This window comes from Callorhinus ursinus, unplaced genomic scaffold (assembly GCF_003265705.2).
Source record: "Callorhinus ursinus isolate GAN/ISIS: 27379988/994484 unplaced genomic scaffold, GSC_fseal_2.0 scaffold68, whole genome shotgun sequence".
NCBI classification, from domain to species: Eukaryota; Metazoa; Chordata; class Mammalia; order Carnivora; family Otariidae; genus Callorhinus; species Callorhinus ursinus.
In genome coordinates this window covers 6,308,060-6,331,012 of record NW_027397130.1, presented here as the reverse complement: position 1 = coordinate 6,331,012, position 22,953 = coordinate 6,308,060, and the positions used below count along the sequence as shown (strand labels likewise).

Sequence of the window (22,953 nt, the reverse complement as noted above, 5' to 3'; positions counted from 1 at the left end):
CAGCTCCCCTGAAGACAAGAGCCATGACCCCAGCCCCTCCCCTCCAAGCACAAAAGAGCCAGGACGTGGAGAGGGTGGTTTATTGTGTAAAGAGGCTGATTGTACAGAGCAAAGATTGTAAGGACACAGGTAGGGTGAGGGAGACCCAGAGGCCAGAGCTGGAGGATGGAGGGGGGCCCCCTGCCCCCTCTGGCCCCCAGTCATCCAGGCAGCGAGGATTGGACAGCTCCCTCCCCACTCTTCTTACCCCTCCCCAATACTGGATAACAGGGAGTCAGGCTATATCCATTGACCAGGAAGAACACAGCAGGAGACCCTCAACACCCGGCCCCAAACCCCTAAAATGCATGAGGTCTCCCAGTCTGGCTTCTGCAGTCTACCAGCCCCCCAGTCTCCTTCTCAAGCAGCCTGGCCACCCCCCTTCCTCCTTCGGGCCCTGGCAGCAAGCTGGGCCTGGACGAGGTGGTTTCAGGCTAGGAGGCATGGAAGGCCCCCCCCCGCCCCGCCCCTGCCCAGGTGCCTCAAGGGACAGCCCACAGCTCCCTTGTTGGGCAAGGCATGAGGGCTCAGTGACCTGGTGTCCTCTGGGGATGATAGGCAGCAGAGAAACGGGTCTTGAGGGAGAGCCAGAGTGAGGTGGGGGCTCTGGCCAGGGCCTGCAGTGCTGGAGACGGGAGGCTCCTGTGAGTCCAGCCCTCAGGGGGGGTGATCAGTACCTGGCCCCATCATCCCAGCCACCAGGGGCCTTTAGGGCCTGCCACCCAGGACTCAGCCCCTCTGCCAGCCCCGGTTGGTTGTGGTAATTTAAAGCCTAGAGCAGTGGGTCAGGGGAGCATCAGGGGACCAGGACCCCCACCCTTCCCGGTCCCATCCCCCAGTAGGCTTCCATCCTCACACCCGCTGGATCTCAAACAGCTTCACATCCGTGTCGTACCAGACAGGTGGGTCCACATTCCTGTGGAGGGAGTGGGCTGTCATGGGAGTGCTGGGAGACCTTGCAGAAAAGACTGGGGAGGAGCTAGAAGGTTATCCAACCCAAACCCCTTCCACCCTGATGTCCCACCCCAAGCAGTGGGTGTCTACCCTCTAGACAAGACCATCCTGGCTGACGATGTTGACATGAACCCCACTACCACGGTGGGACCCAGAGCTGAGGCCCCCCTGGGCAAACCCTCAGGGGAACGCCACACCCACCTCAGATAGATGACCCCCCACATGTAGGTGCGGAACCACATCGCCGTGCCCGAGTTGGCCTGGTACTTGCGGATCAGGATGGGGTGGGGCACAGGGAGCAGCCCCACCAGGGTGCCATGCTGCAGGAACCTCAGGATCTCTGACTCATCTGTCAGGCCCCTGCCAGGAAGAGGGGGTGGTTTCCCATGTGCTCACATGGGAAAATCCACTCTGAAAGTCAAGGGGAGCATGGGCCCCATGCTCCCAGCCACATCCCACCCAAGCCAGGGCTTGCCCCGCCTCAGAGCCCACCTGCCACTCCTGCCCGCCACCTCCATCCCCCCACCCCCGGGCTCACTTGTCAATGCAGATCTTTTCCACCTGGGGAACCAGCACTTGGAGCAGCCTCATGATGGTCTGCAGCGGCAGCTTTGACTTCCAAGAGAGAACCTGAGGGAGAGACCGGGGTTCCTGGGGCTGGGAAAGCAGCCCCCACGGGCAATAGGATAGGCCTGACCCCTGACCCAGAACCACAGGCTTCCCAAGGCAGGAAGTGTCCCCGCTCACCACAGCAAGGGCCTGGCACAGGGCAGTGCCCACGAACAGTAACTGTTATTCATGGTAAAAGCCTCTCGCTGAGCATACACTACGCGCCAAAAACTATTCCCTTGGAGCCTCACAATGGCTTGATCAAGTAGGATGTTTATCCCAAGGGAAGTGCAATCAGTAGTGATCACAAGACACACAGAAGGGAGTGGACAAGCGACTTGGGGAAAGAAGCTGGAAAGAAAAGCTTAGTAAGAAAGCTAGCACTGTGGGGTGGCTGAAGCTCAACCCTGCAGCAGAACTCTGGGACAGTGTAGACAGGGGAAGCCACCGGCCCAGAGCGGCCAAGGTCACCCAGCCGGAAGGAGTGACCCAGAGCCTGGTTCCCAGGCTGGTTTTTGGATTTGGACACATTCCCATCCAAGCCTTAACTGAGCTGTTCCTACGCCAGGCGCCCCTGTCTGCACCCACTCAGAGCCATCTGCCCAAACCCTCACCCATTCCGACGTTGGGTTCCACTGCCCACTGGCTGACACGCTGGACAGTCGCCGCTGCTCCCGCCACGCCTGGTCGGGCTCCTGGTCCCAGAGAAGGGATGGGAGTGAGGGGTGGAAGGAGTGGGCACAGAGTGGGGGTGGAGGGCAGAGGAGCAGCCCTTCTTCCCAGTCCCTCCCATAGTCTGGAATCCAGGAGGCAATGAGGCCTCTCTCCTGGCTCATGTTGGTGGGGGGCTCACTCCCAACAGAGGGGACAGCCCGGCCCAGCACCCTTTGCCCTGGGCCCCAGGCCCTGCCCAACACAGCCCAGCCCGATGACAGGTTTAGGGCCAGGGGCTGACTGGGCTGGTCGGGTAAAGGCCAGCTCAGCTGAGATAAGGCTGATGGATGAGGAGTCTGAAGGCCAAGGGCTTAAGCCTGGAACTAGTAAACAAGGGAGAGGTCTGTGAAAGCAGCCCCCTGGATGTCCTGGGCACAGGGTTCCTGCCCTCTGCTGCAGGTGACCCTAGCTGTGCTGGCCCAGCCCAACCACAGAGGCCAGGGAGAAAGGGAAGTCCCAACATCACCCCACTGCAGGAGTCCCCATCGCCCACCTCCGTGGCCGGGCTGCTATCTGCTGAGCTCTGCTGGGACGTGGGCTCCAGGGATCGCAAGGTGCCATCCTCTGACACCTGGGACTTCTCTGTCAGCTTGTCAATGCCTGGGAGTGGGGGTGGGTGGGTGTGAGGACACCTGCCAAAGGGCCCCTCTGAGAAAGCATCTGCACTGGACCCCACGAGGGCCCCCTCTTCCCTCCACCCACTTCAGCATGCTATGCCTGATCCCCCCAATCCTGCCCCTACCCAGCACCAAGCTAACCTTTCTGGGCCTCCCAATACCCCCTCCCCATCCCCTCAGCTTCCCAACTCAGCCCATGCTCTCTGCCAGAGATGGGATAACATCCCAGAGACCCTGCCCATCCCCGAACCATGCTGGCACCCACACCCGCCCCTGCCACTTGCCAGGCCAGACCTGGGGTGGCCACCAGGCTGGTCTTGAGAGTGCCAGGCTCAGCGGGGGCAGCAGGGTGGGAGCCCTCCATAGAGGCGCCCTCCTGTGAGCCAGTTCGGGACAAGGGCTCAGGTGCCCGCCGACGCCTTTGCAAGGCCTTGTGGATAGCAGGGGGGTCGGTGGGCAGGTTGGCCAGCTGGTGGAAGACGCTGCGTTTTCGGATGATGGCGTAGACCAGGTTGGAGTTGCCTGTAGGGAGGGAGCATGCCACACGTCAGGGAGGCCCCCTTGCCTCTTTCTCCACCTGGGCAGGTTTCTGGGAGGGGGAGTTTAGAGGACAGGAGGGTGTCTAACCCCAGGGGTAGGAGATGGTACAGGGCACCCAAGAGAGAAGGCTAGAGAAGGGCGGCACCTGGCGGCATGTGCAGCTATGGTTACACCAGGGCGTTACATTGCTGGAGAGAAGCCTCTGGGCCGAGCGCCCCCGGTGCCGCTCCCCAGTACCTTCCAGACCCCCTCGCAACCCAGCCCACTAAGGGGCAACACTGGCAAAGTGGGGCAGGCCCAGCATGTCAGAGTCCACACCAAGCCAGCTTTTCTTTACTTTGACTGTGTCCCTGAGCCAGGCCACCAGGGAGGACAGACGACATGGCCCGTGCCCCGCGCTGACTTCCCTCGGCTCTGGGCCCTCAAGGCCCCATCCAGCAATCTGGTCCTGCCTCTCGCCACACTGTCCTGCTCCCAGTTCAACATCTCCCCCCAGGGCCTTTGCATATGTTGCACCCCCGCCACCATACAATGCTTTCTCTGCCCCACCCCACCTCCATTCATCCCTCACAGATCAGTGGAAATATTATTTATTTTGGAAATAATAGTAACTGCTAATATCTAAGTCACCAGACACTGTGCTAAATGCTTTTTGGGGGCGATTACTTAATCCTCCCAACACCCTCAGACGTAAGGACTCCACCACTGTTGGTATAACTATCTTCCAGCCGAAAACACTAACGCTCAGAGAGGTTATGTGCCCATAGTCACGGAGTTACCAAGTGGCAAGACCCTCACTACACCGGGCAGGGTGGCATTGACAACACCCATCAGGGTCCTACCTCTCTGAGCTTCCCTTTCATCAGATTTAAGGTGACTTGTCTGTCTGGGTGACCATCCGTTTAAAGCCTCTCTCTGTGTCTTAATCCCCAGGTGCGAGCTGCACGGGGCAAGGAGCATTCCGCTTTGTTCTCCCCTGCATCCCCTGCACCCAGCACTGGCTTGGCTATGTAGCAGATGCTCAATAAATACATGTTGAACAAACGGGGTTGTGGGGGGCAATGCAGAGGGTTCTGCCCTCCTTAGACGGACGGGAAGGTGTCCTTGCACACGACCCGTCCTGATTCCCGCCCCTGAGGCCAGACCAGGGCTCGGGCTGCCACCTCACCATCGAACTGGTACTGGATGATGTTGTTGAAGGCCTCCAGGAGGAAGAAGACCAGGTGGTGGTTCTGGGCAGCAGAGAAGAGGAACCAGGTGGTGGAGAAGGCCTCCAGCAGGTGCAGCAGCTTATTGGCAGCCACCATGGATAAGCTCTTGAGGTAGGGGGACACTGCAGGGGAGGAGCCAGCTCACTCCTGGGCACCCCCCCCCCACCCACCCAGCCATCCCTGCACACCCTCGACTTGTGCAGGACACCATGCTCCCGCTGCCAAACCCTCCCTGCCCCGTGCTTGTAACATCCCCCACAAAGCCCAGAACACCAAACCCTCAGAGGCTGAGGCCACACGGGCCATGCTCTGCAGAGCTCAACGAGGCCATGTGGGCCCCACCCTTGTCCCTCTACCATGTGGACAGCCGAACCGTTTACTGAGCTACTCACACACAGCATCTTGCCCACTCCTCCCCACACTTCTGAAAGGGGGGGCCGGGTGCAGAGGGAACCAGCCCCATTTCAAAGACTAGGAAACTGAGACTCAGACAGGTTTATAAACTTGCCCAGAGTTCCCAGTTATAAAATGACTGGGCAGGTTTGGCTCAGGTCATGATCCTGGAGTCCCGGGATCGAGTCCCGCATCGGGCTCCCCGCTCAGCGGGGAGTCTGCTTCTCCCCCTAACCCTCCCCCCTCTCAGGTACTCTCTCTCTCTCTCTCTCATTCTCACTCTCTCAAATAAATAAATAAATCTTTAAAAAAAAATGACTGGGCAGGGAGACAAACTCCGGATCTTTAAGTCTTTCTGGAATATCAAACTGGGATCACAATACTCCACACATAGTCAGAAACTTATTTTTTGGCAGAGCCTGAGAGAGGGAACCCGAGATGAGACATGTGTGGACGGCCTGAAGTCTCAAAGGGATCCGTGCGCTTCCTTGTCTCACGTCTCCCTCCCTGCCCAGGCTGGGGCAGAGACAGCAGCTTTCCTGCTCAAAAATGCATTCTCAGAGCCAGCTACACTTAACCAGTGCTCAGTTAAAATGTGTGAGTCGGACCCAGCAAGGAAACCAGGAAGGGAAGGCAGGGTTCTGGCCCCAGAGCTCACAGCGCAGCTAGAGCTCTGTCCCACCAACTCTGGAGTCCGAACCACTCCCACCCAGGGCTGTCCTCTCCAAAAGATGGCCATGCTGAAGTCATCCTGCCTCAGCCCACGGCCACCCGCTTTGCTGGGCCCAGCACGCCAGCCAGCATGAGCCCCTCCCCTCGGAGGCAGCTGTCCCCAGTCCTCGCTGGAGGGTAGGGCACCTCCTGGCACCCTGAGACCATGCCATCCAAACCCACGCTGTCCAATGCAGTAGCCACGAGCCACCTGTGGCCATCCAACGCTTGAAACATAGCTAGTTCTAACTGAGATGTGCTGCATGTGTGAAACACAAGATTTTGAAGTCTGGGTGTGAAAAAGAATGTAAAATACCCAAATAATTTTTAAAGGGGGGTTATATGTTGATATGATGGTATTTTGGATAGTGTGGATTACAGAAAATGTATCATAAAATTACTGTCACCTCTTTCCCTTTCTCTTCCTTCCTTCCTTCCCTCCTACCCTTCTTCCTTCCTTCCTTCCTTAATATGCCTCAAAAATTGACCAGTACATATGTGGCTGCCATCATGTTGCTATTGGACTGGGCAGGTTTGAACCAGGGAGGCGCGGCCTATCAGCCTGTGGCCTGGCGCCACCTGGTGGTGAGCACGGGGAAGGCGGGCTCCCAGCACCCCTACCGTTGACCACGATGGTGAGCAGGCAATCGAAGAGGGGCTGCAGCCGCTGGTGACCGCTGGTGATGATCTTGTGGAATACCTGTGCCGGGAGGCAGAGGGGTGGCCATGGGGTCCCCTCCACCTCCAGACTCAGCCAAAAGGACGTCCACCATGCCCCCATGTCCTGGATGAGGGAGCCCCCTCACCACAATGAGCAGGTCTGCGTGGGTACCGGTGAAGACCGGGATGTCCATGGGCACGCGCACCGAGTAGGGCTTGTTCAGCCGCACCCCAAAGTTCCGCTCCCCGCTCAGAAGCAACAGGATGAAGACTCCAATGTGCATCAGGCCCACCCGAGCTGCAGCATGGGGTACGGGAGAAGTCACCACACGGGGTAGGCACGGGAGGAAGGAGTGCAGGGCAGGGACCCATCTCAGAAGCACTGGAAGAAGCCCTTCCTGGGAGGTCAGAGACCTGAGCCTGAGCCCCTGGGGACCCGCCCCTCTACAAGGAAGCCCCCAGGATCTTACGCCCACCCCAGCCTTACAATGATCCGCTCGGGCATCATTGAGGAAGTAGAGGATGGGGACCAGGATGTCCAGCACATCACTGCTCTTGAGCACGAAGAAGAGGAATTTCTGGAGGGAGGGAATGAACAGGTGGGCAGGGTCAGAGCGGAGACACCTCTGCCCCACCCTCTCCCCATCCCGGAGTCTCCCCAGATGCTGTCCCCATCCCTAGGCTATCCAGAGTAGCCGCTCCCCACCTCAGGGCACGCCACTGCCTGCCAGGCTGGGCCTGAGGCCAGCCCACCTTATTGAAGTCACAGAGCTTCCAGAAGAGGACCAGCAGCTCCTGGTGGAACTGGATCTTCTTGGTGGAGTTGGGCAGGTAGGTCTGGAGCAGGGGGTTGGAGAGCAGCCGGGCTATGCCCTTGAGGATGAACTGGAAGTCCTGAGTGGGAGACAGCAGGGATCTGTCCAGTCCAGCTCCCTCACAAATGCCTCCTCTCTCCCCCAGAGCCTGGTCCCACCTCTAGAGCCTGAAAGGCCCAGATTCTGTCATCAACAGCTGTCCTGAGGCAGGCCCCTCAGGAAGCTGAGTCCAGGGCAGGTCTGGAGAGAACCCCTGCCCCTTCCCCAGCCACAGGTTCCCCGCTCCCTGAGCAAGGCTGCTCCTAGCGACCCCCCACACCCACACCCTGAACCGGCCCCTGCCCATCTGGACTCCGTGTGGACGGTTGGCATCCCCCTGCCCCTCCCCATCACCCTGTCACACCAGAGATGCACTCTACTATTCTCAAAGAGCTGTCACTTACTAAGTACCTGCTACAAGTAATCCTCCCAAGAAGGCGAGGAAGCACTTACTGTCCCCACGTTACAGCAGCAGAAGTCAGAGCTCTGGGAGCCCAAGAACCTCCCCCAAGGTCACAAGACACACAACCTCAGGTCTGCCTGGCCTTTAAGTCCACTGTCCTTCCCCCCTCCAAAACCTGATATCAGAGCCACCTCCTCCTGGAAGACTGCCCAGTTATCCCTACCCAGGTGAGGCCATCAGCCCTTTTCTGCATCTCAAAACCCTCGAAGTCCTGCCATCATTATTTCACTTGGGGTGGCCAAGTCCACGGGGACCATGGTTCCTTCCTGGAGGGGTCAGGACTCCCCTTTACCCCATCTCATCTCGATCCCCTCACCCCCCTGCAAGGCCATAACCATTGTGGTGGGTGGGCATTGAAAATCCACTGGAGCAAAAACAGTGTTCCACTCACCTCCTCACGATGGATGCGGGACAGGTAGTTCACAAACAGGTTCTCGGGTCCTGGAGGCTGCCGAGAGTGGAGCCTGGGATAAGCAGGTGGCTCCACCCCTTGCCCCTACCTTGGGCCTAGGTCGTGGCAGCAGAGCCCCCTCAGACATCCCCAGGCTCACCATGAGGTGCCCACTGGGTATCCCTTGCCCAGCTCTGCTAAAGAGAGTGCCCAGAGCCTGGCAGGGCCAGCTGCCCTCCCCGCCACTCCCATCCTTACGTCCGTGTCGTCCATGGCAGTGCCTGTGGTGGTGCCGTCCACTGTGGGGCTGGTGCTGGTGGCACTGTCATGGTCCAAGGTGACAATGAGCACCTGGGCAGCCTCCTCCACCAGGGGCTCCCGATAGTCGGAGAAGAGCAGGTGGTTGTAGGGGATCCCGTAGCCCACAGGGTCATAGGCACACACGGTGTTGAGGAGGGAGGTAAACAGGGGGAGGGCGTGTCTGCGGTAGAAGAAGAACAAGGCTGTGGAGACCACCCGGCCAGCCTCCGTCCACCCCCCAGGTGGCCACATGGCAGGGTCCATCGAGCCACCCCTTCACTCGACAAGTGTTTCAGCGCTAGCCCCAGGCTGGGAGCCAGAGAGCGGAACCAGGCTCAGCCCTTCCTGAGGGAAAGAGACCTCTCCTTGTCCTGACCTGCATCCGGGGCCCGGGCCAAGGGCAGAGGAATTTATGCCAAGAGTGGGGCGGCCAGTTATGTGGGAAATCATGTCCACACCCCTTAGATTTTCCCCCAACAGCTAAAGCCTATTAAAAAAATTAAGACTATGTTTAGTGCAGTTTTAGGTTCATAGCAAAACCACGAGGAAGGAACAGAGAGATTCCCCCGTGCCCCTCCGCCCCCACCCATGCACAGCCTCCCCCGCTACTGACATCCCACAGCGGAGTGGCTCATGTGTTATCATCAACAGACCTACACGGACCCACCTCAAAGCCCATAATTTACATTAGGGTCCATTCGTGGTGCTGCACAATCTAACGACATGTCCCTCAGATCTGAGGGGCAGGTGCCCTCCCTCGGGGCTTCAAAGCAGGAGTTGGAGTACCCCAGGGAAGTGGGCTTCCCCTCAGGGAGCAGAGCACGTGCTCGGTCACCCAGTTCCCAGGCCACAGACTGACACCATTCAGAGATCTGTAAGACGTCAGGGTTCAAGCTCCTCATCTGACAGGCAAGGAAACTGAGACCCAGGGAGGTTACGTGAGTGGCAAAGCATGGCCACTTGCCCGATAATGCTGGCGAGAACAAAACAAAAGTCTCTGGCCAGCTTTGGACTGTGGCGGGCGGAGGGGGTCACCTGGCTTGCCTTCTCTTCTGGGGGAGGAAGAAAAAAGTTGGGCAGAAGGCCAGCAAACCCTGAAGGATAAGGCATGCCATGTGGGAATGAGAGTCTGGAAGGAAGAAGGTGAGCCATGACCCTCAGGGGCGCTCTCCGGTGCTTCTTGCACAGCCTTGGGCGCAGCTGGAGCTCCCGTAGCTGCTTTACGCCCTCAGTCCCCCCATGGGACACCCCCACGGCCCAGGAGCACCCCCGTGTGGGCCAGGCTTCCCCACCCTTCAGGGTGTTCATTATGCCCTCTCCCCAGTCACTCTCTATACTGCACTACCCCATACAAGCCACTTGTAGTGGCTGAGGGCTTAAAACGTGGCTGGTCTGAATTGAGAGGTGTTGTGACTGTAAACTACACAACCAGATTTTGAACACTTTGCCTGAAAAGGGAATGTAAAACATCTCAGTAATGTTGCATCTCAAATACATGTTAAATACTACTATTAGGTGTATATTGGGTTAAACGAAATATTAAAATTGATTTCACCCGTTTTTGTTTTTTTTTTTACTTTTTTCACGTCACCACTAGAAATGTTCAACTTATGTTGACATCAGCATTGTGGTTGGCATTATATTTCTACTGGACAGCACAGCTCTGGATGGAGGACCCAGGACCCAGGCACCAAGGCCCCCCAGTGGGACATTGGATCGAGCGGGCGAAATGTGCGGCTGTTAAGTTACAAGTCATCGCCACCAGGGGGAAGCACCTACCCTCAACTAAGACTCCAGGCTGGGTCGCCGCCTCTGCTCGGGGCTGCCCGGGGAAAGGAGGAGAATGGAAAGGCCGGCCAAGGGCCCCTCACCTGTTCTCTGTGGAACAGAAGAACTGCACCCACGGGTTGGTGCCACCACCGTCCGGAGCTGGGGGCAGGTACATGGCCTCAGAGAAGCACGTCAGCAGCAGCTTCAACAGCTCCATCCTTGGGGGGGCGGGTTATGGCAGGGGGTTCAGTACCTGAAGATCTCCATTCTTCTCTAGGAGGGCATGTCCACCCTGCCCCGCCCCGCCCCAGCTCAAGCCCATGAAAAGAAATGACCCCATTTTATCCCTCTCAGGCTGCTGTGGGGTCACAAGTGGACAGGGTCTCCTTGAAAGACCCCACGCACGGTTCCCTCTCTGAGCTGGGGAGTGGGGGGCAGGCCTGGAGTCCAGCTACACTGTGGGCTCTGGGTCTAAGCAAAACTCACCGGTTCACGTCATGGATGTAGTTGGGCTGGGGGGAGTGAGCAAAGCCCACGCCAGCCTCCCAGATGTATTCACAGCTGTCCAGGGAGTGGACGTCCTCCGCCGAGTCCTGGGGACATGGTTTGGGAGTGGTCAGGCTTGGGGTGGCCAACCCAAGCCCCCCACTGTTGTCCCTGGGAGCAGAAACCCTCATATTCTCCTAAAGACAGACCCTCAAAATGCCCCAGGTGATAATGCACAAGGGAAGAAATTAATGTTCTCAACCTCTTGAAAGCTAATTTTTCTTCTCTGGTTTTTTTTACTTGCTCAGTCCAGCTTGAGGCAAGGAGAGAGAGATAGGGAGGGAGGGGAATGGAATTGGGTGCACCTGGTGGTGCTTGGGGATGGGGGGGCAGAGAACACTAAAGGTCGAGTCCATGGGCCCACAGGAAGTGAGCAGGCCAGACTTCCTGTGTCCAAGCCCCACACGCCCATCCACTGCCCAGGCGAGGACAATGGGTGCTTGTGCCCAGACGCCCGGATACAGGGGGCAGGGCCAGGCACCAGCTGGCTCCTCTCCAGCTGTGCCGGTCGGTCACGGGCCCCTCCCCAGACCTGCCCAGCTACAGAGCAGCCCCTCCCCTGGCGGGGTCCTGCCCAAGGGAACTTCAACCAGCCCCAGCCCAGGACCAGAGCGCTCCCCTGCCTAGGGGTGGGAGACTGGGGGGCTCTCACCACAGTGCTCCTTCGGTGGCTCTGGACAGTGAAATCTGGACAGAAGAGGAGGTCGGCAACGGCCAGCAGCAGGGACTCAGCGAGGGGCCGGGCATTCTCATCATCACCCTCTCCCTGCTCAGGATACAGCACACAGGCCGCCTCAGTGGTCGCTGGCCGAGGAGAGGGGGCCCCAGGACTTGGGGGTTGGAAGGGGTTTGGATCTGGGCCCAGGCAGGCACCCATGGGCAGAGGGATGAAGGAAGAGACCGAAGGAAAAGGAAGGAGGATTCCCAACCACCCCGAACCTCCTAAGGCGGAAGGGGGCAGGAAGAGGTGTGGGGCTGGGACCCAGGAAGAAACCTCCCCCGACTGGAAGGAGCCAGGCCAGGACCCGAAAACTCTAGAGCCTCGGCCCTGCTGGGACTCCCTGGGGTCCTGCCCTCGGCCAGTTGCCTAGAGATAAACCAGGGAGGGAAAGGGCAGGCAGGGAGAGTGCCCAGCAGCCCTGCCCCCATGTCTGCCCGGCAGAAGGGGCAGACATCCGTGTGGGAGATGACCCCCTGCCTCGGCAGCAACCCCCATTCCCCTTCCCCTGCACTTCCCAAACCCCACAAGAGATTTGGAGGAACGTGATGGGCCCTGAATGGGTTGTCTCCCTGTCACCACATCACCTCCCACCTCCCACCCGGCCCCACAGCCAGGCCCACAGACCCCTGCTCGCCCTGCCCCGGGCACTGTGGACCAGAAGAAGCCCCTCCAGTCAGGGTCCTCAAAGATGTAGGGCAGCACGCGGGTGAGAAGCCGGCTGCAGTTCAGGACAATCTGCTTCTCCTTCTCCGAATGGCAGCCGCTCTCGGCTCCCTGCACCAGCTTCTCCACAGCCTGTGGGGACGGGCAGAGGGGCACGCTAGACGGGTGGGGCATGGGGGCCTTGCGCTTAGGGTCAGGATGGGCACCCCAGGCTTCAGAGGGGGAGAGGCAGACAGGGCCATCCAGCCCAGGGGGGACGGGAAGTGGGTCAGAGAGCAGCCTAGAGCATCACCGGAGAGCCCAGCCCACAGCTCACTGGCTGAGACCTCACTAAGTGACCACCTGTCAGAGCCTGTTTCCTCATCTGTTAAACGGTGACATTAACAGGACCCACCACACAGGGTGAGCTGAACGAGCTGATGTGCGGACGCCTTCACAGAAAGTGGCTGCCAGGATCCCCTCCCCGCAGAGCCCAGCCAGTGGGGAGACGTGGGTACAACCTCGAGACTGCCCAGACCTGGACAGGGGGGACGTCGTGGGGGCCTGCTCTCTGGGTCCACAGGGCTGGGCCAGCTTCAGCCTCCCCGGGAGGGTGGGGAACGGCTCGGCAGGGAGTGGCAGCGAGGGGCAGAGCACCTTAAGCTCACCTTGTAGCACAGAGTGGCCAGATTGGAGGGTGACTCCTCCCGCACGGCCCGGATCTCTGCTGCTGGTACCAACGCGAAGACATCCTGCACTGAGGTGGCCGTGTCTGCCCAGAACTGGTCCCAAAAGGCATCATCGGTGGCTTCCACAGGCTGGGGGGGGGGGGTGCGGTTTGGTGTGTCCAGAGTTGTTATATAATCTCTTGCCAACAGGCCTACAGTTTGCCCAGTCTATAGACAAAGGAGCCCCAAAAGGGAAGCCATGGCCCCCTATTCCATCTCTGCTGGTGCCCAGGGGCCCTCCCATGGGAGGAGGGGAGAGGGAGAACATCCTTCAGCCATTGTGAGCCCCTGCTGGTACAGGCAGGCTGGAGACACTTGGCACAGATGTCAGAGGTCAGCCAACCACTGAGTTCGGCAACCAAAGCCTAACTCAGTCCCCGAGGGACAGGGTAACTCACCGTCCTCCTCTGGTTGGGCCTCCCTACCTGGGGACCTCCCCAGACCATGCTGCTAGGTCAAGTGCTGGGGGCCAGACCCAGACTGTGCCCCTCCCCAAAGGAAGAAGACAGGGGATATGTGCTCATTTCACCTAAGCCCAGCCTCACTGTCCCCACCTCACCCCAGCTTCTACCCTCTTCCTGCACACCCAACAGATGCCAAGTCTAAAGAAAAGAAGCCAACCCCCACGGCTCTCTGTCTGCACCCGCTCCTCCCAGTACCCACTGCTAGTGTCGCTGTTCAGGCCACTCTTGCCAGGGCCCCACCTCGAAGTTTACGTCCTCAACCCTGCCTGCACACCGCCTCCAGCCCATGTTCAAGGCACAGCACCAAAGCCACTGTTCCCTCTACAAAGACCTTTGGGGGTCCCTGCTGCCTGCAGGATTGGGCCAGACCATCAGCCAAGATCTTACCTAACATACCTACATGCATGCACACGTGTGCGCACACGTATGCACACATACACACTGCCCGTGGGCGCGCACACACCTGTATTTGCTATCCCTACAACACAACACTGTCACATGCAGTGTTCGGCATGCCCTCTTCCCCGCGTGCCCACCCTTCTGATCCCAAAGTCCCACCAGTCCTATGGAGGCCACACACTGTAAGCACACTTGTGCCTTTTGAATCCTGTGGGCAGTTGCATAGGGAACCAATCTGAATCGTAAGCTCCACTTCTAGAAATCCTTCCCAAGGAAATGATCAGAGATGTGCACATATAAGGAGGTTTGCTGATGTGTTATCGTTGATAATAGCGAGAAGTTGGAATGAACCTAAATAACCAACAAACAGGAAACACTCAAAAAGGTAAGGCCCTTTTGGGTGCCTGGGTGGCTCAGCTGGTTAAGCGACTGCCTTCGGCTCAGGTCATGATCCTGGAGTCCTGGGATCGAGACCCGCATCGGGCTCCCTGCCCGGCAGGGAGTCTGCTTCTCCCTCTGACCCTCCCCCCTCTCGTGTGCTTTCTCTCTCTCATTCTCTCTTTCTCTCTCAAATAAATAAATAAAATCTTTAAAAAAAAAAAAAGTTAAGGCCCTTTCGTAGAATAGAACCAACCACCAGGGCCATGTTGCCAAAGACTATTAATGAATGAAAAACGCTCATGGTACAACCCTGTGTGAAAAAGATAAGATATAACACTAACTACAGGATTGTCACACTCTTTGCTAAATTATATAAAAACCTAGACGAAAATGACAGAACGCTCATAGCGATTCTCTCTCTGGATGGTTACTTTTTTACTTATGTTTTTCTGCAAGCATGCATATTTACTATTTTTTCCTTTTGAATAGTTGCCTGCTGAGAGGCCAGGGTGCCCAAGGCACTCTTCCAAACAGCAGCTCCTGCAAGAGACCCCAGTTGCTCCACCATCCTGGCCTCCTCCCTTCCCTGAAAGGGTCGATACAGGCCCCGCTACCACACAAATCCACATACAGTGTGCTTGACTCTGACCATCAGAAAAAAAAATATACATCTCGTTTAAAAATAACTCTGTTCTGGGGCGCCTGGGTGGCTCAGTCGGTTAAGCGTCTGCCTTCGGCTCAGGTCATGATCCCAGGGTCCCGGCATCGAGCCCCGCATCGAGCCCCGCATCGGGCTCCTTGCTCAGCGGGAAGCCTACTTCTCCCTCTCCCTCTGCCTGCCGTTCCCCCAGCTTGTGCTCTCTCACTCTCTCTCTGTCAAATAAATAAATAAAATCTTTTAAAAAATAATAATAACTCTGCTCACTGAAGCCCCTTCTTCCCAGAATTCTCCCAGAGCTCTGGACCGACAGGTTTGCGCCCACCTTGGAACCCTGTCCCTCACCCTCAGTCACTCATCATTGGCCCTGACTCCAGGGGTCTCAATGCACTTGCCTCGAGGTCCCATGAGCCCACCGGCCCTTCTTCCCTGACCCTGCAGTCGGGGCAGATGGCAGATGCTCAGCCAATATTTGTTCAGGGAAAGGTTGTCATTCGTCCTAGAGATCCCTTCAACCCAGTCACAGGGCATGCCTGAGCACCAGTGGGGCTGTACAAACTCAGGGCTGGGTTTGAAAGTGTCACCGAAGTCCGGGTGTAACCTCGCCCACTCCGCAAGCAATGCCCCCCCTTCAAGCTACAGGGCAGCAAGTGGCCGTGGCCCCCAGGACAGGCCTGGTACCAGGGCCTGCTCGGGCCCCAGAACTGGTAGAGCAAGTTGCTAGGGGAGAAGAACAAAGGCCAAAGGAGGGGCCTAGGGCTAGGGTTTTCTAGCCTCAACCAAGGCAGCCCTCTGACAGTCCCTGGGGTCAAGGGGCACCACCCGCCAGTGTGGGGGGCCAGGGCTGGTGTGGGGAAGGACATCCTAGAAAACCTATGAGCGCCTCCGGAAAGTTCCCCGTCTCTGACACTTTCCCCCCCTTTCCCGGTAGCCATTACCCCCTTAAAGGGGCAGAAACTCATCTGAGCACCAGTGGACTCGGCCTCTGGCTTAGTTCATCAGGCAAGTGTCACCTGGGGACTGAATTCCAAACGAGGGGAGAGACTTAAAAGGAGAATTAGGAGGCCCCCAGCTAGCCCAGCCGAGAAGCAGGCTGAGTCCCAGCCCTCCAGCTCCCACTGTGGCCTGGACGCTTCAGCTTGGTGCCCATCACCTGGCTATACCAGGCTGGCCTGATGCTCCAAGGTGTTGGCTGGGGTCACTGGAGCCCCTCGGGCTTCTGAGGGGAGAAACATGCCTCAACTCCTGTCCCAGTTCCCCAAGCTGGGCCCCACACAACCCAAGGAAGCTTCTAAAATCCAAGCCAGTTTGTTTGAAAAGAGTATTTTTGCCGCAGACGGGAAGGCCCATGCTGCCAGGGCATAGGGACTGAGCCACCCTGGTGGGAAAACAGATATTCTTACCCCACCTTTGCTAGCACCTGCTCAGGCCAGACCCCCCACCAGCTTGGGAGCCCAGCTGCAACATCTGAACTTTCTGGGGGTTGAGGGGGAGCAAAGGACCATAAGTGCTCTAGCCTGCTAAGGGTGACCTGTTCGGGAGGACGGTGTCTCCACAGCATTCACACGCACATACATGTGCACACATGTACACATGGACCCACCAGGTCTCCCCCTGCCTATGGCAGAGAGTCTCCAAAAAGGCAGATCTAAGAGAGGGTCCCACCCACCCCAGGAAAGGTCCGGGTAACACAGCCAAAACTACTAAGCCTCAGGACAGGGTCAGGCCTAGCCCAGGGCAGGAAGAAAACAGGATGCAGGGCAGGAAGGCAGGGAAGGCGCAGTGGCGAAGGCCCAGCAGCGGCAGCTCACACCCAGGCCATAGGAAAAGGTTCTGGGTCGGCTTGTGTACTGCCCAGAACAAACATCTGTGTTCGTGGCAGAGCCTCTAAGGGTCTGAGACTGGAGGACACCCTGTGGACAGTTCGCCTGAATCTCCTTGGAGACACTGAGTGGCAAGGTCTGGAACGACCATCTGGGATCTGGTCTTCACTCCTCTGCTGCCCAAGCCAGGTCACTACACAGGACAGGAGGCTTTGGGGTCTTTCCCTCCAGCCAGCCCAGGTCCCTTCCCACTATAGGGCCCCTGTGGTCTCTGGAGGGAGATCCAGCCTGGTATCTGGTTCCAGTGTTGACCCAAGCCAACTCCCTGTCCTCAGCTGGGAAACGGAACAGCACCATCTCAGTCAGCTCCATAACAGGGCTGCAGCCAGGGAAAGCTGGAGACACACCGTATTTTGGGGAGAGGGCCAGCGCAGGTAGGAATCTAGTCCACCCAGATCCTTTGGGACCCAACTGAGCTCGTCCTGCTGGCCTGGCAAAGGACCCTGCCAGCTGAGCCAACAGCCCATAGTTCATTCCTCCAACAACGTGTTTCCTTCCCCAGGTAGGTAAACATGGGAGCCTCCCTCCTGCCTCTCCCTGTGGCCCCACATTGAGGGGCTGGCCCACCTGCTGCCCACAGACCTAGAAGCCCCATCCCAAAAAAGCCAAGTACTAGAACTAACCAGGAGCCATTAGGGAGGTGGCAAGAAGCAAAGTCTGGTTTCTATCAAATGCCTCTTAGCTGGGACTAGACTCTCCAGAGGCCCTGGGCATTTGCCAGGCACCTGACCTTTCTCTTGTGGGAACGAGAGAGTGTAGGACCAGAGGTCTGGCCTCTGGAGCTGTGATCACCTGGCTGTGGGAGGACGGATCCCTCAATCCCACTCTAACTGCCAAGAGCAAGAGAGAGCCCTGGGGGTAAGGGTAAGAGGAAAGTCCCAGATGGCAGCAGGTCCTGACTCCCTTGAAAGTGGGGGACCTGGGGAGTCAGGGCTGGGCATCTCTATGGCCAGAGCAGCCTGGTTCTGGGGTAAGGACAGAAGGGGTAGGCAGGGAAGGAGCTGGGTCCTGTGTGTTGGGGGCAAGAAGGTGGCCTCTGTGCCACTTGTAAACTCAGGGGGAGTGTACTGGTTGAAAGACACCCCCAGGCCCCACATCAGCCATTCAAAGACAACCTGGAGGGTTCTCAGCCCTGACTCAGGGAACAGAGGGTACCTGAAAACACAGCCATCCCCACTGCCGGGCCTCAGAGGAGGAGCCCCATAGAGTGGTGGTCCCCAGCTGGGAAACGACTCCACGGGCCTGGGAACAGGTCCCTTTGCTAGGCTGCAGCGCTGCTCGCCACTCTTTGCATGTTCTCAGGAAGACCTGGGCCTTCCCTGGCTGTGGGCATCGACCTGGGCCCAGCGAGGCCGCTGCCACCGCGCACCAGCTGTTTCCCCGACCCGGTAGGCGCCGGCCCGGCTTTGTTTGCATTGAATCAGCCGGGTCTGTGCGTCCAGGAATCGCGGGCACCGAGGGGCAGGGAGGGGAGCAAGGAGGCGGATGGGTGGGTGGGGGCGGGAGTGGGGGTGAAGCTGAAGATGCGGGGCTGGAGGGGCTGGAGCGGGGGGGGGGGGGGGGGGGGAGGCGGCGGGACAGGTGGCGGACAGCGGCGATGCTGGCTCAGGGAGTAGGCACACGTCAGCCTAAGGTGGCAGCAGCGGCTGCGGGTAGAGGGATATTCCCGGGAGGGGAGGCTGGGGGTGAGGGGCTAGGGTTAGGGGATGAAGCCCTGGGATACAGGACAACGGGTCCCGCTCCGGCCCTGGCTTCAGCGTCACCTTGCAGGCCAGTCGGTCCCCCATCTCCTCACGAGCCAAGTTCGCGCAGCCCCCCCGCCCCGCCGCCGGCTCTGCCCAGCCCCCAGCCCGGCAGGTGGGTGGGGAGGCCGGGGCCCCAGTCGCACCTGCGTCTTGGTGGTGAGCTGGATCACCGCCTTTCGGAAATTCAGCTTAGAGTCGGCCGACCCCATAGCGCTTGAGCCCGCTCTGGCCGGGCTCCGGCCCCGACTCCCGCCCCGGCCCCGGCTCGGGATCCAGCTCCAGCTCCGCGGCCCCCGCTGCTCTCGCAGAAGAGGAGCCGCGGACCCCGCCTGCCGGCCAGGCGTCGGCCCCGCCCCCGCTGGGCTCCGCCCTCACGTGGCTCCGCCCCCGCACCTGCCGCGCCCGGCACCGCCCACTCCAGGCGCTGGGAGTCTGCCCCTGGGATCCGCTACGGCAGCAAGCCAGGCGTCCTTCTCAGCCCAACCCCGTGCCTCCGCGCCCTCTCTTCTGCGTCGGAGTGCTGTCCCCGTTACATCTCTCCCATTTCCACTCAGCCCCCAGGGCCCGCAACCCTCCCAGCCTCCCGTTCCCCGCCCCCATCCCCACCATTGGTCCCCACGCCACTCTGGGCCCACACTTTCTCAGCCAGCCCTCTCCCTCAGAGTTTCTTCCTTGTCAATCCCTGTCCTCCCGGTTCCTTTTTTTTTCCCCCTGAGCATCTGCTTTCTTGGTTGCCTTTTATTGACCTGTCAAACCCACATCACCAGACAGCCCCGCTGTTTTTTTCCAGCCACAAGCCCCAGGCTCCAGGAAAGCAGCTCCCTGTGGTCCGATGAGAGTGGGAGGTCCCTCTGGGTCCCACAACTCCTTTCTGGCCAACTACCTTCCCTGAAAATCCGTTTAAGTCCAACTATTTCAACAAATGTGTTGCAGGACTGGTATTTACTAACACTGTGTCAAGGACAGGGACCTAGGGGTCTTAAGTCACAAGGCCTGCCCTTGATGAGCCATTAGTTTGGGAAAGAAACAAGGAAAGAATTAACCGTGTTTCAGCTGAGTAAGTCTTTATAGAAGGAAATTAATGTTAATGATGATGATATGAGGACAATATCTCTAGCCCAACAAAAATCTACCTCTGAGGTAAGTACTATCCCATTTTACAGCAGGGGAAACGGAAGTTCAAGGCAGTTACGTTACTTGCCCAGAGTCACACAACTACTAAAGAACAAAACCAAAAAGGCAAATCCAACTCTGGCTCCAAAAGCCGCTGCACTTTCACGATATCATCTTGCATACTATGTCTGGAAGCTTCTGGCAATCCTAGACACTTCAAAAGAAAGTGGCATTTAGCTTAAATAGGAAATCCACAGGTGAAAAGTGAGGGATGCACCATCTCTCCAGTGAAAGGGTGGTAGGAAGGCAGGGTAGGACAGGCATGGAGACAGGGAACAGGGGGGCAGGGATGTTGCCCTGTCACTGAAGGAGTAGACTACACAGGATAGTTCTGTCCTTACTCCAGAGGTGGGTTTTCCCTGCCCTGGATGAAATCCTGGGCAGGCTTCATGGCTTTTCTAATCGCTCCAAGAAAACGAATAATGTCTTTATTTGGCATTAAAAAATAATAATAAAATCCAGTCCCCTCTACAAATCGCCCAACCTAAGTCCAGGCCAGAGAGACATTAAAAATTCAGAATTTTAGTCATCAGGGAAATGCAAATTGAAACCATAATGTGATAATTATTACATACCTATTAGAATGGGTTAAAAAAAAAACACAACAATACCAAATACTGGTGAGGATGGGGAGCATTTATATTTTCTTATAAAGTTAAATATACAATTCCCACATATCTCAATAATCCCAGTCATGGTATTTATCTAGGAAAAATGAAGGCATCTAACCATACAAAAAGCCTATGTAATGCTTATGGCAATTTCATTTGTAATCACCAAAGTGTGGAAACTACCCAAATGTCCATCATCTAGTGAATAAACAGATTGGGGTTCACCCATACAATGGGACTAGTATTTAGTGACAAAAAAGAACAAGCTACTGATACAAGCAGCAACAATGTGGATGAATCTCAAAAGCACAGTGCCAGACACAGAAGGCAGCGTACTGTATTATATCATTTATGTGACATTCTGGAAAAGACAAAACAGTGGAACAGAAAACAAGTGATGGCCTTGGGCTGGGGGTAGGATGAGAGACTGACTATGAAAAGTTATGAGGAAACTTTTTGGGGTGATAAAAACAGTCTTTGCTATGATTGTGGTGGTGGTTTCATGACTGTATCATGTTTTGTTTTGTGTTTTTTTTTAAGATTTTTATCTATTTGACAGAGAGACACAGCGAGAGAGGGAACACAAGCAGGGGGAGTGGGAGAGGGAGAAGCAGGCCTCCCACTGAGCAGGGGGCCCGATGCAGGGCTCGATGCAGGGCTCGATGCGGGGCTCGATCCCAGGACCCTGGGATCATGACCTGAGCCAAAGGCAGATGCTTAACGACTGAGCCACCCAGGCACCCCGTGACTATATCATGTTTGTTGAAATTCATATAACTATACACCTAAGAGGGGTGAATTTTATGGTATGCAAACTATACCTCAATAATTTTGCCTTTAAAAGGACAAAAACCAAGAGCAGGTGCTAACTGGTCATTTCGAGAGAGTAATTGTGAGCCCTTTGGCCTGCGCAGCACTCAGAGCCATTTCAGGGATTTGCAACCAGGAACTCCAAGTGGCACCGAGATATTACTGGTCATCCATGGACCTTGCTCTTCCCATCAGCTTTCATGGGATGGATTTAAATGAGTCCATTTATCTTCATCCAACCTCAGAAGGTCTTCTCCCATTCACTGGGCATTATGCTCCTCAGGAAATCTTAGCGTCCATCTCCAGGAAATCTTACAAGGTCCCTGGGCACTCTTGCCCCCATAGGATGGGAAAAATATTAATATCGTCTTAAGGAATGTGACTGCTAATACATCTAGGAAATGGAAAAATACCCGTTTATCCCCACCACCTGTTTATTGTCTCCAAGTGAAACTTAACATCCTCCCTAATCCCAACGATTGTTTTTTAAATGCTGCTGGTTATTGTTTAGTGCTTACTGAAGTGTATACAGGGAAGATGGCCTAATGACTGGACTTTGCTCTAAAATACTGCAGCAAAGGGGAGCCTGGGTGGCTCAGTTGGTTAAGTGTCTGCCTTCAGCTCAGGTCATGATCCCAGGGTCCTGGGATTGAGCCCTACATCGGGTGCTTCGGGCTCCCTGCTCCTCAGCAAGCCTGCTTCTCCCTCTCCCACTCCCCCTGCTTGTGTTCCTTCTCTTGCTGTGTCTCTCTCTATCAAATAAATAAATAAGTAAATAAATAATCTTAAAAAAATAAAAAATAAAATACTATAACAAAGAAAACAAGACAAAGAACACAAGCAAGATGAGGCAGATGTGACAGAATCTTGGTCATTGTCAAATCTGTGTTGAGCATGTGGAGATTCATTGTACTGTGTGCTCCTACTTTTGTGTGTGTGCTTGAAAACTTATATAGTTAAAATTTTTGAGGAAAAAGACTGATTTATATAGGAAAAATAGTAGTAAAACAGAGCTTTTGAACGTTTAAAGAAATTAATTATCCTTATTAATTTGGAGATTCCCTAGTAGGTTCTTAGCTATGATTTCCTATGTGGAAACTATGGTATGTCCTCCTTTTATGCCCAGTGTAAAGGAACAGTCCCTGTCTGTGGTTCCTAGAGCCCCTTATTTCTGAGTTCAACCATCAATTATACAAGAAACATTAACTCAGCACCTGCTAAGGGCCACATACCTTGCAAGGTGCTAGGGCCTAGGCTACAAAGGCAAGTTCCTACTGCCAAGAGAGAGCAAACATACAGGCAAGAGAGAGTGCCTTGGGGTCAAGAGTGGAGTCTGTCCAGGGCCCTGGCAGGGAAGGAATGGAGGAATGGTTACCAGAATCCAGAGGAAGAGAGCCCAGTTGTAAGAGAGGGCCGAAAGGAGCAGTGACCTCACAGGGTCTGGAAGGGAGGGACCCATGGGATGGATACCCCACCTTCACTGTTCTCCTGAACCCCAATTGCCCACTGGTGTTTCCCATCAGTAGACTCTCAGAAAGCAAAAGGGCAAGGGAGCCCATTGTTGCTGCGCACAAAAGCTTCGGCGTCCGGGCATGGAGCAGACAGAGACGATGGAAAAAGAGCTGAATAGGCACACGGAACATGTAGGCACACGGAACATGTCCCATACCCCTATCCCATAGGAACCACAGACAGGTACGAGGAACACGCAGAAGTAAGGCCCGGGAGCGCAGAGAGCCTGGTTTGCCCGGAGAACAGAAAGACCAGCTTGGGCTGAAATGTAGAGAGACAAGAGATAAAGCAGGAGAGGCGGGCCAGGACCGGACCATAAAGGGCTGCATACATCCTGTTAAAGAGCTTTTTATCTCCCTCTATGAGCAATGAGGAGCATCTGAAGCAGGGGAATAATGTCGTCGGATGTCATTATGTCTTGGCAAAGTCACTCCAGCTGCTGCAGGAAAGATAA

At 56.5% G+C, this 22,953-nt stretch overlaps 1 protein-coding gene across 3 annotated transcripts; it reads right to left on the bottom strand.

Moving 5' to 3' along the window:
• Positions 1–70: 70 nt before the first annotated feature.
• On the bottom strand, positions 71–18,748 carry HID1 (HID1 domain containing). Of its 3 annotated transcripts, none has more exons than XM_025859836.2 (19): positions 18,537–18,748; positions 12,804–12,953; positions 12,118–12,288; positions 11,425–11,538; positions 10,713–10,819; positions 10,328–10,444; positions 8,415–8,637; positions 8,157–8,213; positions 7,202–7,342; positions 6,936–7,026; positions 6,595–6,746; positions 6,410–6,488; positions 4,642–4,806; positions 3,228–3,455; positions 2,810–2,916; positions 2,217–2,297; positions 1,532–1,623; positions 1,195–1,353; positions 71–955 (listed from the first exon to the last, which is right to left on the bottom strand). In XM_025859836.2, the coding sequence occupies exons 1-19, from the start codon at positions 18,600–18,602 to the stop codon at positions 892–894; spliced, it is 2,364 nt and encodes a 787-aa protein (XP_025715621.1). In that variant the 5' UTR covers positions 18,603–18,748; the 3' UTR covers positions 71–891. The 3 variants fall into 3 exon arrangements, with proteins under 3 accessions (XP_025715621.1, XP_073742109.1, XP_073742110.1); XM_073886008.1 differs by having other exon boundaries at positions 11,428–11,538; XM_073886009.1 differs by lacking the exon at positions 2,217–2,297.
• Between the last annotated feature and the right edge of the window lie 4,205 nt (positions 18,749–22,953).

Coding starts and splice junctions, on each gene's coding strand:
- HID1 (XM_025859836.2), bottom strand. CDS start 18,602: ATGGGGTCGGCCGACTCTAAGCTGAATTTCCGAAAGGCGGTGATCCAG. Junction 8,214..8,414: donor CTGCCATGGACGACACGGAC/GTAAGGATGGGA, acceptor CACTCTCGGCAG/CCTCCAGGACCCGAGAACCT. Junction 3,456..4,641: donor CATCCAGTACCAGTTCGATG/GTGAGGTGGCAG, acceptor CCCTCCCTACAG/GCAACTCCAACCTGGTCTAC.